This window comes from Nothoprocta perdicaria, unplaced genomic scaffold (assembly GCF_003342845.1).
Source record: "Nothoprocta perdicaria isolate Ctin4 unplaced genomic scaffold, notPer1 scaffold_22, whole genome shotgun sequence".
NCBI classification, from domain to species: Eukaryota; Metazoa; Chordata; class Aves; order Tinamiformes; family Tinamidae; genus Nothoprocta; species Nothoprocta perdicaria.
This window is the reverse complement of record NW_020455415.1, coordinates 4132985-4150972: the sequence shown is the minus strand read 5'-3', so window position 1 is coordinate 4150972 and position 17988 is coordinate 4132985. Positions and strand designations below refer to the sequence as shown.

At 44.8% G+C, this 17988-nt stretch overlaps 1 protein-coding gene across 1 annotated transcript; it reads right to left on the bottom strand.

The window, feature by feature from the left end:
* Positions 1–874: 874 nt before the first annotated feature.
* AIFM1 (apoptosis inducing factor mitochondria associated 1) lies at positions 875–17675 on the bottom strand. The gene is made up of 16 exons (XM_026038997.1): positions 17285–17675; positions 13660–13753; positions 12675–12704; positions 11464–11576; positions 11206–11336; positions 10594–10684; positions 9736–9820; positions 9011–9087; positions 8004–8112; positions 7217–7324; positions 6101–6189; positions 5873–6013; positions 5169–5311; positions 2577–2701; positions 1815–2011; positions 875–1078 (listed from the first exon to the last, which is right to left on the bottom strand). The coding sequence occupies exons 1-16, from the start codon at positions 17384–17386 to the stop codon at positions 1007–1009; spliced, it is 1707 nt and encodes a 568-aa protein (XP_025894782.1). The 5' UTR covers positions 17387–17675; the 3' UTR covers positions 875–1006.
* Between the last annotated feature and the right edge of the window lie 313 nt (positions 17676–17988).

Genomic DNA, 17988 nt, shown 5'->3' with positions numbered 1-17988 from the left:
GTGCTCCCGCTCCCCCTCGGCCCTGGGGAGGCTCCTCCCTTGACTGGTGTGATGTGATAGGGGTATAAGGCGTAAATGATAAGATTATTTTTATATGCATATATATGTATTTTTTTTTCAAAGTTCATATGCCTCACCACCTATATGCAAGCAAGGAACCTACCTCGTCTAAGCTGAGACATCCTGACTAACCAGCAGCTAGGCTGGCCTTACAAACCCACCAACGCTGCTTGGGCAAGGAGTACCCAAGGTAAATCCCTCCATGTAAGGGCTTTTTTTTCCACATGCTTTCAGGTGGACTTTTCTGTGTTTCAGTTTGGGCTGTTGCCTCCTCTTGTCACCTGGTGCCACTGAGACAAGTCTGGCCCCAGGCTCTCGCCCTCAGCTCTGTCTATACAGGGGTAAGCTGTCCCTATGACTTTCCCAGGCTGAGGAGCAGCTCCCTCCTAAGCAGCACCCTGTCTTCTGCTCCTGGCCCTGCTGGCTGACACCTCTGGGCCCAGGAGGCAGATTTCACCTTGTGCTCACCCTAATCCACCGCTGTGCCCAGCGGCCATTCATAAAACACAGCCCTTGTTCAGGGTCCAGGCATCTATCACAGCCTCGGTGGTGCCAAAGACCCTCTCAAATGACACCGATGAGGCACAGTAGTTTGGAGCGTAGCTCTCAACAGCTTCAAACTCCTTCCGAGACTGTCACAAGTGCAGCCCTCCATACAACCGGTCAGCAGGAGTGCAGCTCGCGAGCCTGGAAGTGCTGCAAGAAAACAGGCTGCAGCTCTGCAGGCTTCTCCGCTGCTGATGCAAGGGAAAAAAGGAGAGCGCTGCCCAAACGCAGCGAGGTGCGGAAAAAAAACAGCAATGGCATTTAACGTAGAAGAAACTGATTTTATTGGTGCAAACGTTAAACTTCTAGGTGAGTGGAAATATTCACAAGGACGCGGAGCAAGGGGGGAACACAGCGAGCTGCCCCGTTCACTCCTAGTGCAGTGATCCCATTCTGGAGTTTAGTCTTCATGGATGTTGAACAGYTTAGCGACTTCATTGAGATCAGCATGTTCCTCCCCATCTTTGATGATCTGAAGGAAGGAAGGATGGATGCATTAAACCCTGCACCTCTAACAAAGAGCTTGCATTGCAAGGCTTTTTCCCATGCTCTCCCAAACCATGTGCTGACAGTTGAAGGACCAACAGAACTTCCAGCATTAAGGAGAGTTCATTTGGGAACGAGTCCCCCTGGCAGAATGTGAGAGCACTCATACTTTAAACTATTTCTGAGTTCTCCAAAGATGTTAAAAAAGTGATACAGGTATAGCTTGTATCTGCAGGGCTAATTCTGCCTTTGGGGAGGAGACACAGACTGAAGGGGCAATTCAAGGCCCCTTTCATGGCTGTGCCTCTAGGATGACACAGATGTCTATTCATATGACTAATTTTGACATCTGTACATTAGACCCAGTAGCACAAAATAGGACAATTCACTCTAATGCGCAGTGTCATGTGATTCTTGCCTGTACGTATTACAGATCACAAACTTCAGCTGAGCAAAGGCAAAGGATRAGGTGTAAGCCTGACACAAGCTGTTCTGTGACAACTTGGAATAGAACAGCCAGAGAAGCACAAGGACATCTCCCGTAATCCACCTGAGACATGGCTGCCCTTGGAGGTTGCTCAGCTCTGCTCTGAAGCATCTGAGTGAATTTATTCTCATTTGAAAAGGTTTTTTTCCCCCACAAATAAATATGCTCATGAATCCTTTAGATAAGCAAGCTGAAGGCCCCAACCCCACCTGCAGCAGACTAGCCCTCCACTGACCTTTCGAGCAATGGGCATCCTGTTGAAGATGTTCCATAGCACGATTCCTACCACAACTTTATCCCTGAGGTAGAAAATGACACCTTTGCCGTAATCTTCTCCTTGCTTTGGAACTTGAGGCGTGGATGAAGAGCTTGAGGAAATGGCTACTTCTGAGGCTTCTGCTTCTGTTTCACTTTCTGATCGAATACCCGTCCCTAATGCAAAGATAGGAGAGATGCGATTTCAAAGTCAGCGCAGAAGAGCGACAAAACTATCTGCCTAGCTAAAAAGCAGAGTTTTGTAGGAGACTGAGGTGTGATTTTGAGTTGAGAGCATCATACACAATCACAGAATAGTTGAGACTGGAGGGAACCTCTGGAGATCCTGTCGTTCTACTCCTTTGCTCAAGCAGGGTCACCTGGAACACACTGCCCAGGACCCTTTCTGGAGGGTTTTTAATATCTCTCAGGGATGGAGACTCTGTAACATCTCTGGGCAACCTGTTCTAGGCCTCACAGTAAAAAAGTGTTTCCCTATGTTCACATGGAGCTTCCTGTACTTCAGTTTGTGCCTTTTGCCTCTTGTCCTGTCACTGGGCACCATGGAAAAGAATCTGAGCCCATCTTCTGGGCAAGCTCTCCTCAGATATTTATGTGCATAGATAAGATCCCTGCTCAGTCTTCTCCAGCTCTCAGCCTTTCCTCATGAGAGATGCTCTAGAGAGATGCAGAACCCTTCGTGCACCCAGACAGCTCCCAGGGAGGGCTCTGTCCCTCCTACCTGACTGCTCCGTGGCAGATTTTGGTGTGTCCTTTGCTGTTGCTTTAGCGAACACTCCTACTGTAGGCAAACTGCTGTCGACAAGGCCAATGGCTTCATACCCCACGTCGGGACCCAAATCACTCCTAGGAATGAACAGGAAAACAAAACAGAGCAGTAGGTAAAGACTTGGCAAGTGGACTAAGTGACAGCACCTCTTCTGCATACATTAGCAAGGAAATTTAAATCCAAACATGAGAATGTGGGTCCCTATAGGAAGCTCTAGTTGCCTCCAGAGTAGGAATCTGTAAGAATATGTGTGTGTATACACTCACAAATGAATAAACACATATATATTTGTATTAATAATAATAGTATATAATATGTTCTTAGTAATTATGTTATTACATATTATTACATGATTGCATATATTAATCATATTATATAATTAATATTATTAACACCAAATAGTGTCAGCTTAGCTGCACRTGAGAGCTTCAGAGGGACCAGAACATTTGTCCTGGCCATACAGATTTGTGCATTCTCTGCATCTTCCTTTGAAGAAAATTAGTAGATAGGAACAGATCTAAKGGCAGGGAAGCAAAGGCTGCCTCTTCCATGCTGTGAATTTCTCCACCATCCATAGGAGATGTGGTTCAGCTGCCAGATGTTGGTGTCTCTTCACAAACTCTTGTAGTTTATTTTGCATCTGCACAACACAGGTCTAAACTTGCACTTACTTGGGCAACACAGACCTGGAAAGTAACTTGTAGTTACAAATCTGCTTCCTGCAAGGATGTATAAACTCCAGCCTTTCTGAAACCACAGTTTAATTCAGTGCAAGCAGCATAAAGCAAAAGTTGGAAGTTGTTTCCAAGTAGGAAATCATTAAGGGACTCAAGCTACATAGCTACCAAATTATCACAGGAAAATAATGACAAGAGATGAAGTAAAAAGACTTTCTTAATGTCATGTAATTGCAGTTCCCTAGGTGCACACAGATGACAGTGTCTTGGAACAACCATATGCTTTTTCCTGTCTCAAACACAGGAGCAGGTATCTTCATCCTCCCTACTCAGCATAGTTCCTATTTTATCTATCATGGCCACTCAAAACCATAGGAAAAAAAAAACACAGGAAACAAACACCTCTCTAATATTTCCATGCTGACCTAACCACGGCACTGCAAAGATTCACCTAATAATAACCTTATTTTCTCAGCAGTCTGCCACTGGAATGAGGAATCACGACAGAGTCAAAGGCCATCAGTTTGGGAACAAAACAGTCGATGAACAAAACTTCAAATACYTGGGGCCTACTTCTTTGGAGGGTGCTGGACAGCTTCCAGTATCTGCAGGTATCTCATCACTCCAGCAAGTTACCTGCCTCATCTTAGGACTCAAGCTTGAGCAGTGGGGACTTTTGTGAAATCTTTTTGCTTGCTTAATACTACATGATTTGGGGACCAAGCTAGGGTAGCAGCAAATCTGTGTGCAGGTCCAAATAAAAACATTTGGCCAAACTTCCGGCACTGCTCAGAAGACTTGGCAGCCCTGAATTATTTAATAGACATTTCAGAGACCGCATTTAAGGACAATTGAAGAAAAAGGCACATTCCTTTACCACTTTCTTTTACTGGACCTTGTCGGATATGAACTGGGGTGTTTTTAGGAGCCAATGCAGCCATGGTTTGAGGTCCAAGAAATCAAATCAAAGGTGTTCCCAGCCATGTTGCATCATATGAAACAGCCTGGCTATCTCTACGTGGCCACTGCTACCTTCCTGGCCAGAATCTCAAACTCACGCTGGGCACTGACACGAATACCAGCAGCCTGCCAACTAACCAGATTAGGCACCCAGCAGTAAATAAGTCAGAGCTCAGGAGTGATTCTCAACATCATGAAAAAAGAAAGTAAAGTAAGAGTTGCTGCTGCTACCTGCCAGCTTTTTAGGAGAGCAGGAAGTGTCACTTGGTGGGGGCTGGCAAACGTCCCGAGCCAACACCTGTCAGCGGAACACGGGACTTAACTCACGGCCCTCCCACCGTCTGCACCTATGTCACGGTCAGAGGAGCATGAAGAAAAAATACAACTAAGAGGGACGCTTCTGTGTTTTGGTTCTTCTCCAGAGGTTTAGCACTGAAGCAGTAACATCTTTCCAGGCACGCCGATTGCACATTCAGATAAAGGATGGCAGCCAGAAATAACAATTTCTGCAGAGATTTTTTGGGGAAACCCTCTTTCCCCCTATTTAAACTCCTGCTAGCTTTAAATTTCTGACCCATCTTGTACTAACAGATTTTTTTTTAAAGGATTCAGAAGATGAGGGGCTGCTCTTCACTGCTGCTTGCTTTGCCAAATATGACACACTTGGGGAATAACTGGGATTTGCAGGAAAGAAAAACACTTCCAAGTGCTTTTAAATTCTTGGATTAAAGTATATTAAAGCTCAAATGTCCTCCTCTTCCCTAAGCTTCTGGGAACAAGAGCTGTGGAGTTATTTGCTGAAGTATTTTAGTACASTCAGGAAACAGAAACCTTTACAAGGTGCATCTTGTCATAGCCCCTGCAACCTGGCCAAATGAGAAACGGAGGAAGAGGAAATCAGCATTACCAGAACATGGACTGATGCCAGTAGGGCTTTGCAGCTCCTGTCATGTTTTCTCCAGCTAGTCTTCCACTCACAACGGCATGATCGTGGTGCTCCACGCGTCTCCTGCCTAGCTTGATATCATAGAAGCAGGCAGCATCCCCTGCCTTAAAGAGAAATGCAGGCAGTGAAGGCTGAACACAGACACACAAGGTTTTGAATTAACACACAAAGCATGAAAGGCATCAGAATGAGAAAACTGAGTGAAAAAATGAACAGCTTTTCCTGACAAAGCCTGCTCTCTCCCCCTGCCCAGGCTATGCAGCTCCCATCCTCACAGCATTTCTCACTGGTCTTCTGAAAACTAAGGCAGGATCGGGCATGTTTGTTCCAGAAGCATCAAAGTCTTGACTCCCACCAAAGGGACTCTTATGCAATAGAGCGATCTCTGCGCTATCTTTAGACAGCCTCAACTCCTCTTACACGGTACAAACACTGAGAAACGTGCACGGCGTCGCCACAGCAACAAACTGGGCCGTGCTGCATGAATGGGCTCCGCGGCTGCCGGCGGGATCTGCGCTGCGGCCGCTCCCACGACTCGTTGCTTTGCCCCCATTCACCCCATGGACACACACCAGCCCCCAAGCAAGCCRGGGGTTCAGCTCTACGCCAGCCTAACGAGGCAGATGTCCCCTGTCTCCTGAGAGTCTCTGTGCAGAGATACTCACCACCCAGATATTGGAGCGTGCCTGCAGCTCGGCATTCACCCTGAACCCACCGAAGTCAGAGTCCACCTCTAGACCAGCAGACTTGGCTAATTCCACGTTAGGCTCGAGCCCTACTGCAGCCACAATGTGATCAGTCTCCACCTGTTTGGGAATTTGGAATTATTACTTTAATCCTCTCTCAGGGCGCCTGCAAACTCTGCCCTCTTCCTGCTTTTACATCACAGTTACCTTTCGGCCATCCTTCAGTTCAATCACCAGCCGCTTGCCTCTCACAGAGACAGACTTCACCACGGCATTAGGCATGACATTAACACCCTCTGGAAACAAAAACAGCACATAACTACTTGCTCGGGGCTAAACAGATTTCAGCTGCTGCCTGTGGTCCACACACAGATGCAGGCAAAGCAGAGCACAGACTGGGAACCATGAACAACCACCTTATTTTTGCTACCTGTGGCAACATTGTGTTGAGTGAAGCACGAAGAGAAACAGCTAACGAGTTTGAGAGAATTATGGAAACAACACACAAAATACATGTCTCMTAACAACATGGTCACATCCACAAGACTCGACTGGCCCAAAGCCTCATTCCTAGAGCACTAGGAATACACAACATCTGCCACAGCAAGACCCACAAGTCCTACGAAGAAGCCTTCTAGAATGGAAAGAAAACTCACTCCCACCAAGTTACAGGGCCTTACACCTCCACACCAGCTCTATTTTCCCTCCTCCTATCCCCAACTCTACTTACCAATGCACAGAAATGTATTCTGCACTAAACATAGCAAAGGGAAAAAAAGAGTGTCTTGGTCTTTACTGAGTTTATGAGCTAAACACTACAGCAATTTGTTTGGCCAAGGTGCACGTTCAAGGCATGTAGCTATACAGTCCTCTCAAAATGACTCTAGGCTGAGTGGACTGGGCTAGAATATGAAAAATTATCTGAGGCTAGAGTAGCTCAGAAGAGGAGGCCAGGCAGAAGTCTTACACAACTTTGGTTACAGATTATGGCAGTTGCTGAAGCAGCTCGAGAGCTTCACAGCAGTAGGGACCATTCTGTGTGTGGCCGACCAGAGCGATAATCACAGCAGCACCACCATGCACATTTGGCTTGACTTTCCCAAGGAAACCCCTAAGAACTGCTCCATGCAACCCAAATTGCCCATGGACAAGCCCGAGCCATGACCAGTTCTGTTTTGCACTTGGGCCACCTTGCAAGGGACCCAGTTTCTTGCTGACAAAACAGGCAGAGCTACTTCAAAAGAAGCGGCTGCAAGAGAGCTGCTGGCCTCAACACCACAGCCCCGGCACTCGCAGAGCAGGAGGACTGAGGAGCAGCGTCACCTCTCCTGACTTTCTCTGTAGTCCAGTTGCTCAGATATTCAGGCAAGACTTTGCCCATGTTGCCGTTCTCCGGAAACAGCTGAATCACCTCCAGGCCTCTGGTTCGTGCTGCAAGGCAAGCAGAGAACAGGCGTCCTGTGTCACGGACAAGGAGGAGCAGTGCAGATTTCACAACACAAGCAGATGCTCTAGTTTACTTTAGACAAGGAGTTTGAATAATTTTTTCAATAATTCAGAGTTCTAGATTTTACACGGGAGTCACAAAGTAATTAGCCACTGTATGCCTGCAAACTCTAGGCTGACATGCAGTTATGATACAAGATGAACAACATTTTGGAGGCAACTTCCCTTCTTGGAAATCTGCAGCTTCAAAAAGCTGCAGACACTTGAGAATAAGTTTGCAAATTTTCACAGCCTCTTCGAAACATTAATTTCAGGGTGGCTTTAGTATTGACAGAGCAAATATAATGTTCTCTACAGGGTGGAATGACTTTGCAACATGCCCTAGCCTGCAGAGCTTCTAGAGAGCCCAACTTCCAGAAAACGTCTGGAGTCAGCTGCTGCCTGACAGCTAATGAGAGTGAAAATGGACATGCAGGTCAGGCCATAGAGCCCACAAAAGGCATGTGCATTAAGGTTATTTCAGGCAAACTGCAAATCTGTGCAAAAAAATCAGCAGTGGGGAAATGAAAAGGAAGTTTATAACGTCAAGGTGCTTGTACTCCATGCCTGTTGCTTCTGCCAAGGTGCCAGGCTGAAGGCAAGCTGCCTGTGGGTCCAAACTTACCTCTTCTTCCCAGGGCACAGGCCAGCTCACTACCAAGAAAACCACCACCAATAATTGTGATGGACTTGACCTCTCTCGATATCTTCTCCAGATTTTTGAAGTCCTCAATCTGAAAGAAGATTTATTCCCTTTTCAGATATACTTGGACAGCAGTAGCAGCAGAAAATGCATTTCTCAGTATTTTTTCCCTTGAAAGAGGAGTAATACTCTCTCCAAGTCATAAAAAGAAATGTGTTTCTCCCTCCTCCAGTGTTTCCTCTGGCTTCCTAGTGTCTGTGCAAGCTTCTTTACTTTCATTATGCAATTATTGCCTGAAGATGCAGATTTGTTTTATCATTTTGAACTAGGAAGCAAACTCAGATGCCTGCATTTTCCACTAACTGTCAAAAGCAAATTAAAATGAAGTTACTAAACATTAACTTATTTAACAGTACTTCAAGGAGGCTTGAATTAGTTCATCAGAAAGCTACCAAAGCGAATCCAAGAGCTAATGCACACACTCAACTTCACGCTCAAGCTAAGTTTTGGAGAGCAAGAGCAACCTCTATCCTGCCTTGGGACAAAGTCCAGCATGTGGCCCATGCACTGCTGAGATGTGACATACATTCAACCACAGGAGTGGCACCAAGGTAGGGCACTAAGTTAGCTTCCAGTGACTGCTCATGGTCCTGAAGGCCACCCAGCAGTCCAAACTGACTTGCAGTTGTGGACAGAGCTTACATTTTTCTTGCTTTTAAAAGGCTTGGGAGATGCAGGAAAGCCATACAGAAGGGAAACTAAAAATCACACACTGTTACAGCTTTCAACCCTCCGGCAATGGGGAAGGTAGAGGTGCTTGGGCAAAAAGAAGAAATGAAAAAATGCACCCCTGCTTATTGGCTGAAGGACACTGCTGCCGAGGCAATTACGTCCTGGACTGAAAGGAGAGGAGCTAACAAGTTGAAAATTATAATAGTTGTACCCATTTCTTCAAGGTCACCCCAGGCCCAGCAGCACCCAGAGATTACCTTGCGAAACAGTGTCAGTCTTTGCTGTACATCTTTTCCTGCTCTTTCTATTGCAGGTAGATTCCTTGGGGAACCACCTAAGGATAGATAGGAAGAGTGCGATTAATGACACCGCTGGCAATGTCACTGGCCATGAAACTATGTAGTCAAACACTGCACCTGCACTAGTCCCCTCCCGCTGTTAGAACATGCTCTCCCCCTTGTTGCTCTCTGGATTTTTTTACATGAAAAATTATGTAAGAATGATCTGATCAGGAAAGATCAGGGAGAGATCACTGGGKAACCCAGGAAATCACTGTGGGACACAAAATCTAATGTCATACCTTGCTCCACTGATTGGAGACACTAAGCTCCAGTTTAACTGCAGCGAGCTGGGGCACTAAACTGCACACTGCAGCAATATTTTGCCCAGGCAAACCCTGCTTGTTGTTCTTGCCACTACTACAAGCAGGTTCTCAAGAGGCTGTACTGTACGGGAGTTCCCTTATCAAGCTGATGAAGTCCCCTTTTCTTTTGGGTTTTCACCAAGCAGAACTTTGGAGGTCTCAGAACTGGGTGAGAAAGGTAAAATCTACAACTGGCACATTTATTTGTCTGCGTGACTGCCCTTCAAATGACTGCTGTGAAAAGTGTTTGAAATGTATTGCAGAGGATTCCTCCTCMGATAAACCCCACTAAAATCAGAAACCTGCCACAAGACAGAGAACAAATAGCAGAAAACTCACCAGTGGCAATTAGACATTTGTCATAGGAGATCTGGGTACCATCATCGAGTTTCACTACATTGCCTCTAACATCCATATGCACAACCTGCAAAATAAAATCAGGAGAGCTCGTGGAAGTTTAAGTGGAAGCCACTTCAGTTAAACTGCACAAGCTATTGAGTGGAGAGGTAGACATGGAAGTAACATTTTCCCATCTTTAAGTTCCTGTATATTTTGGAGAGAGAGACGTAGATAGGAAGTAGCAAGAGGAAAAAGAGCCTGGAAGTAGGAATTCCGGCACCTTCTCTTGGCAACAATCATAATTCATACTGATCTTCCCAGGATCTAACTCCAAGGAATGAGCTCAGACACCTAACACAGATCAGCAGTAAGAGGACTCTGAAATCTTAATTTCAGTGATATTTAGGAAAGGGAGGAAGCAAACATGTTGGATGCCTCACACCAAACCCCTTTCACCATCCTGCTGCTTCTGCACGATGCTCTTGCTCATGTTAGAGTCCATTACACATTACATATGACTCTCCTTATCTTAATCTCTCTGAATGATATAGCCTAAGCTCCAATGTATCTCATCCTTTCTCCTAGGTTCTGCACATGGGTATGTCTCAAACTCAAACTTTAATCTTATCCTTTCATCTTCCTCATTTTCTCTCAGCTCGCTGCTACCCCTGATAACTTCCTACTTTCAAACCATGCCTGCTTCTTACCTAGCTAGCGCTTCAAATACTTCGGCCCAACTATTTTCATATTCTCCTTAGCCAACCTTGCCACATCTTCTACGGTTGTTTAGTATCAGCGTAGCCCGTAAGCTCTACTTGAAGAGCTGTAGGATGTGAGAACAACTAGCACTGCACCCACCTTCTTGCCACGCAGAACTGCTACTCCCCCATTTTCTACAAAAGGAAGATCCCGAGCAGGCACGTAGAATGACAGAGGCTGGAAATATATACTGTAAGGGAAAAAAAAACCCTACATTATCAAGCAAGTTCCACTTTTTGTGCGATATCAGTCATTTTACAATTACCACTTTAGTTCTCATCCCTTTTTAAATGCACCATTAGGGTCTTCGCACTGCTTAAGCTCAAGGGTTAAGAGAGTAATGCCGATCATGCTGAGTCACAGGAATCCAAACAGAGAACCTGCAGATCTGTCACAAGCTGTGAGGCTGCATCTTCATCTTTGCTATTAATTTATTTCATAGGATTTTGAATGTCAAGGGGCTATTTTTAAGGGGATTACAGCAAGTTTTACGTTGTATTTAGTACTACRTTAACTCTGGTGTTTGAAGTAACACTTGCTTTGGCAGTGACCAGCACTGCCACATCTTTCAATCTGCCACTTCTCACTGAAACACCTCAGCATGGTGAGCTAACATCCCCAAGAAGCCGCACTCCATGCTGGAGTCCAAGAAACACCACAAAGTGGTCTGTTCTTCTGGTGCAAAAGGCAACAGGCACACGGGACACGTACCTCCTCTCTTTGCCATTCCACTGTTTGAATCGCAGGGTCTCCGTCACGTGCGGATCGTCTGAAAACCACAGTTCTTTGGAAAGAGGTGGACGCATATAGGGCAGGGCAGGATCTTCAGACACAATCAGCACCTTTAATTGATCAGGAAACACGTCAGCTTCATCAACGTCAGGCAAACGTCAAAACACACCACAAAGGCTCTGAAGCAAGCACTGGTATTCAGCCATCCACACAGCTCTAGAACAGGGCATCTCTTACCCGGGCACCAGGGTCACGAGCCCGAATGGATCGGGCAGCAGCAAAAGCAGCAGTTCCTCCACCAATTAGCAGGAAAGGAACGTGAGATGGGACCTCAGGGCGAGCTCCTGGAGCTGCAGGTGACAGATTGGACAGTTTACTGCAAATAAAGCAGGGAAAACTGCCCAACCGCAAAGAACAAGAGTGTCATGAGCTGCCTTTGCCACGCAGGTGTCAGCAGGCTGCCCTTCAAGCAYCTTCTCCACCCCTTTCCTTCCACCCCAAAATATTTCTGGAGAACCATGCGGATTCTTCACTTCCTGCATAAATCAAGTTGTCAGATTTCCACAAATGATATTTTTTAAAGTTAGATCTGCAGACAAGCCTAGAAGCAATTGCAGAGCTTTGGAATACCCAGTAGCACAGCCACGATCACGTGGCTTTTACTCATCCATTACAGATCCTCTTCTTTGTAGTTTAAGAAAGAAGGAATCAAGTACAACTGTCAGGACAGCCTGTTAACAGGTTTCAAGGCTCATTACTTCTCTCTGAASAAGTGCTACTCCTCTAGCAGGCTTTCAAAAAGTTGATTTTATAAATCAATCTACTATTTACACAGCTGCAAGAAGTGGTTGTAAAGTCAAAGAGCTACAGAACTCATATCTGATATTCAACATGCAACTTCAGAAGCTTCAGATAAGATCAGGGTATTTTCTACACAGTATTCCCAGGAAGGCAAAAATACGTTTGGCTTTAGAGATTCAACATTCAGGTTTTACAGTAGGTGACAGTTTGCTCAAAGGAGTGACATACTCAAAAGATTATTTGGAACACCAGGAGAAAAGACCTCAGAGTGCTCTACATGACCTGGATGTCATTTAAATTAGAGAAAAAAATACAGAATTATTTGGAAAATACAAGTTACCAAGTGTTTTACCTAGTTCAAATATTCTTTACTTTTGAGGACATGAATCAACAGGGGGCAAGACCAAAACTCTGCACTGGTCATTCAGTGAACAGCCTATATGAAAGTAAAGGAGTTCATAAAACCACTCCAACAGTTCCATGGTTTATTTATTCTTTAATCCCATTCCAAGAGACCAACTTTTGAGTTTTTACAAGAATGCATTTCCTCCCACATGCCAATCCTGTTTCTAAGCAACATGTAGCTAAATTGAATCTAGGAATAAAACAGTCAGTTAAATATTACCATTGAGATCATTTCACCTCACCTGCTGTGCCTTGAGAGGCAGTGTCTGCATCTGAAACAGAAAAGACAGCGACTTAGGCGCAAGTTAACCAAGATACATTTAGGAAACCACAGTTCATGAAGGACTCGAGGAAACCAGAGGACTAATGGGCTCACCACTATAAAGGGGCAAAGCTCCCCAAAACATGGACTAAGACCTCTGCTTCAGTGTTTAACCCTCAGCTCCCTCTCCTCCAACCTCAGTCTCAATATAAAGGTTTTATCCCCCTCCCCAAACCAAAGCAACCGGTTTTCTGGCCTGTCTCCAGGATATTCTTTCTGTTGGTTTTATAAGACATAATATACCCTGTCTTCCAGGACTCAAAGCCAATATTTCTTATTTTGAAATACAACCCTTTGGCTCAACTGTCCAGATACTACAACTTGGATCCCATGTATTAAAAGAGATATTTGATGGGTAGCCTATGGACCACATATAGCTTGAAAGACACCAACAAGAGCTGCATTAACTGCCTTGGTCTCTCCCTCCAAGCACAATCCAAGCATGATATCCTTTCCTTGTTCTTCCTCTATGCATGGAGCAGGCAAGTGGCACAGCACAGAGGATTTTGTGCTGGCAGATCATGCTATTCCCTTGCAATCACAGTGTCTTTGCCAGATGGGGTAGGAGCTATGCCCAGAGCAGAGCTAACTCTTCTCTCCTTGTAGCACAGAAGGCTACAAGTGCAGAAGGGAGTCTCGAGGGGCTACCTATGTTATCATTATGATCATCTGTAAAATGGGGGTTTGTTTTACGTCAAGGAAAGCTAGCACCACCTTCCATGCTGGGAGAACATGGAAATTCACATAAAACATAACATACTGAGAAGCAAAAATGCTCTCAAGGCAGAGCTTAGGCTGATCTCTCTTTTTATACCTGTTCTGCTCAGTTTGCTTCAGAGGACCAAGTTAGCAGCTTAAAGGAAAAAACAATGATCCAGACCTAAAACCAGCAGGCTCATACTCACCAGCAGGAGCTGATTCACTTTTTTCAGATCGTGAAGTTATTGTTGTGACACGGCTAGTGAATCGCTCTTTGTTTTCTTTCAATATTTTGTATACCTGGAAGCAGAAAAGGAGATATTTACTGTGTGTGCGTTACGGCATGGAGGCAGCATTCTGCTCCTATCCCTGACAGGCTTTTGTCTAACCTGCTTGAATGAAAGCCATCAGCTTCCAGTTGAAGCCAGCAGATCAAAATACACCTCACTGGAAAAGTGCCCATAGAGGCAGGTATACCTAGCTGGGAGAGGAACATGCTTGGAAAGAGATCTGCTCTATCTGTGCCAAGATGAGGCTCAGTTTCCTGGGTGCTTTCCACATGCAACAGAGCTTCATGCAGATGTTGGGTCTTTGGGCTGGAGACCCTTTTCAAGAGGAACCCCRTGCAACAAAGGGGACGTCACCAAACGTCAAGGCTTCCTGCAAGGCTAAGCCATGGCAAACAGCACAGCAGCAGGCTGCAGAGGAGGGGAGCAAAGTCAGGGCAAAAAGCAGCTCCCAGCTCTTACAGCAGCTTAGAGCAGCTGGACAGCACTGGTAAACAACCTCATTAGCTGGCTCTAGGCTCAATGTCACATGCATGACACTAGCACTGCTACCATCACTAGCATCAACAGCGCTCTTAGGAAATGGAAGCGTTGGCTGCTCCTAATGACAGCTTCTGGCTGCAACTGTTTCCTCCAAATGGTCACTTTTTGGCTTTGTTTTTGTTAAAGTTAGCCTTGACTACAAACTTGGTGATCTATTTTGAGGCTACAATTTAGAGAGACACAAGCATGGGATATTTTTTAAATCAACATGTTAACATCCAAGAAAAAAGTGCAATACAGGGATGCAAAAGATAACGAGGAGGCTGGAAGCAGGTCACAGYGAGCTGCTTCCCTCCTCGATTAATAAAAGGGAAGCAAATATTTTTTAGGCAACAGTCAGCTGATAATCCAAATCTTATATGCACTACATTTCTGCTCAATGCAAAGCAAGTTAAAAGGAAACAAGTATCAGGACAGTTTGAAATACAACTGTTTATCCCGATGCTTTATTTTGAATTGTCAAAGTGTTAAAACGGGAATGTCTCCAGCATGAAATAAAAGCCTCCTACATTTAAAGGCAAGACGGGTAATGCTGCAGCTGACAMTAAACCATTTATTGTAATGGAAGTGTTACGACATGGAAACTCAGACCAGAAGTTAATTCTTTTGAGGATTTAATATCTCTTTTACTCCCTAGATGTTTCAAATTTTACCAATCTCCAAGATCAGGAGTTTTGTAACACCACAAATAGGACAAAGTCTCAGATGAGACCCAAGGAGCTGTATGCAGAGCATGAAGAAGAGCAGAGGCAGACAAAAGCCTACCAAGGGCAATGAAGCAACATTAAAAGTACCAGAAATAGAGAACTCACCAGTGCTGCAAAAATCAGGATAAAATATTTGTAAAACCTTTATGCTTAAACATGTAAAACTTAAGTTAGCAAAACTAACATTGTGTTTGCAAGAAGCAGAACCATGAGGTTTCTTTAAAGCAAGCCTGAAGGGCAGCATACAGCAACTTTAAATACAATCACTTATAAAAAAAGGGAACTATATACATGCAAAACGTCAAAACTGCAGGAGAAATTTTTCCAAAGGGACAATGCCAAGTTCTTTCCAATAACACAGAGAACTCTGTACTTTGCTAGATAGCAGAGTGCTGTTTTAATACTCTTCTCTGAAGAGATCACAACTGCAGGTAGGTACGCTTTCTCTTCTCTAATATATTTAAATTTAGTTGATTTATTTCCTTTCCTGTATGCCAAGATTACGGATGTTGGAGAAATATGTTAAGTGGCTTGTGCTTCTCTGCTGGTTAGAAAACAAAGAGGTCCAGTCCTGCACAAATTAACAAAAGAATTTATTTGGCAATGTCCCTTTAGATAAAGTATTGGAGGCCACAGAGCACAGGCGGTTTGGTTAGAGGTGATGGCTAATTTGGTGTTATGTAGGGGAAGGTCCCCTCCACACAACCACAGGAGAAAATAAACACACTTATGGAAGCATCTTACATAAACTCCTGCCCCAGTGACTGTTCCTCCTACAATTAAGTACAACAGTAGGTTGCTGCCAGCTTTCCCAGGAGCACCCGAAGACGTTAGTGATCTAGAAGGGGATCTGAGATGATGACGCTGCAGAACTGTAGGTGAAGACAGGCAATGAGAGAGAAGAGGGAAAGAGGATTGAATGCTCTCAAAGACATGTAATTATCAGATCCCGGGAAAAGCAGAGTGCATTTTCAGTTACCTTGTTTGTCAAAAATAACACACAAACAAAACCCCACCAGTGCTACAAGCAGAAGCAAACACACTTCTGTCTGAGGACTTGGACTGGGAAGGCCTCTCACTGTTTAAGCCATCTTTTGTATTCAGAATAAAAGGTCTGGCTCAGATGTGGCATTTGCTTTCCAGCGTGGAGTGCAGGAAGAGGTGGGAACATGAGCTCTCACAAAAGATCCAATTTCCTAAGTAACGTTTTCATTATAACTAATAACACAAGATTTTGCTTTTATACTTAGCCTTTCAGCAGCTAAGGAGTGAAGTTAAAAACAGTCTTTCAGCCACAGGGCCCATATGCCCATGRTTTCTGGCCCTTTCCTTGTATGTTTTAGCCCAGCCACCTTGCCAGTTATTCAATCCGGCCAATTCTGGTGGATATCCACTCCATTAAAGCATGGTTCCACTTCCCAAGGAAGCTCTTCACACTGGGAAACCTCCAGAATAAAGTTTCCTCCTCTCTCAAGCCTGCAAATAATCTTAAAACACTTTCTTGACTAGTTTGCCTACATTCCTAGCTACAGCAACTCAGCAGGAGTTGGTAGATGGAAAAACTATGGAAGGACAACAGGGCACAGCAAAGTTTATTTAAAAGGACTAGGAAGAGACTTTTTCTCAACGTACATTTTTTGAAATGCTTTTTTTTCCCCAGGAGCCTTCTGCGTGTGAAGAGTTTCACTGGGATAAAAACAGGACTTGGAGTTTTTGATGAACGTGATCCTCAAAGAGAGAGATCTTCAAAAGAAAAAACCCACTATCCACTTCCAGGTACCATTTTCTCCTCATGAATTCACCCTCTGGGAATTTGATTTATTCCCTAAATCTAACAAAAAACTGTTAGGCTTTTAAAACTTTRAGCAGGATGTTAACGTATGTTCACTGGTACTGGGTTTACAGAAGTTAAACATTGATCTTCTGAGTTGAGATTTGGCAAACAATGGTTTGCATTGGTTTTAAAAGTATGAACCATCAAATTTGCCAACTGCAAATTTGCTCAACTACGGGCTGACAGCACATAGGAGACAAGTGGGTCATAGTGGGTTTAAATAAAAAAAAAAAAAAAAGGAGCACCTTTATAGTAAAAAGCTAAAAGGTAACTGAAATTACAGTAGAAATTGATTGTAAAAAGTTAATTTCCAGCCAGGTTCGGTTAGCTCCTCTTGAAGTTCTCCAAAGCAAGAAAAAGCTACAGAGGTAAAAGCTAAGCAACATTAGCTGGAAGGCAGCAATTGCTCAACAGGAGAGACGAATCGCAGTGTCTTGCAGTGAACTACCTTGCTACTTACATAGACACCCGCTCCTAATGTCGATAAGCCCACAATAAGGACTAAAACAGAACTATCTCCTTTGCCCCCAGGCACACCAGAGCTAGCCATTTGTCTGCTCATCTGTAGCTTTTTGGGGACATTCCAGCGCTGCAACAATGTGCCTAAGGAATACAATTTATTAGAGAAAACAAAACAAAACAGAGAGCTGTAAATACAAAGTCATGTTTTCAAAAGGCAGAGATCAAGTCATTTCTAAGGCAAAAGGCAAATAAGCTCCTTCTCTGAAAAGCCCAATACCACATCTGAGTAACTGCAGGGAATTACCCTCTGCCAAACCAAATGGCTCGAGGCCACGGACTTGTGCCATGCAGTTGTGGATAGCAAAAAATACAGGCACGGTCAAAAAGTAATTAAATAAATTAGCAGTGGGGAGTGCCTAGCAAAGSCTTGCAGGGATTAGCCACGGCTCCGCTGCCAGGCCGGGAGGCTGCGGCTCTCCCTGCGCCGCGGATCCTGCGGACAGCCCATCCGAGCAGCATTCCTGCCAGGCGTTTGCTGTGCTTATAACCCCCGAGCCTCCCCAGCAGCAGCAGCCACGGGTGCACTTTGCCCCGAAGGTGACGGAACCACCACCGGGTACCGAGCGGGTTCGGGGCCACCCGCAAAACGTCCTTGTGCCGACAGGGCTGGTCCCAAGCGCGCAGCGGGCTGGGATAGAGGCT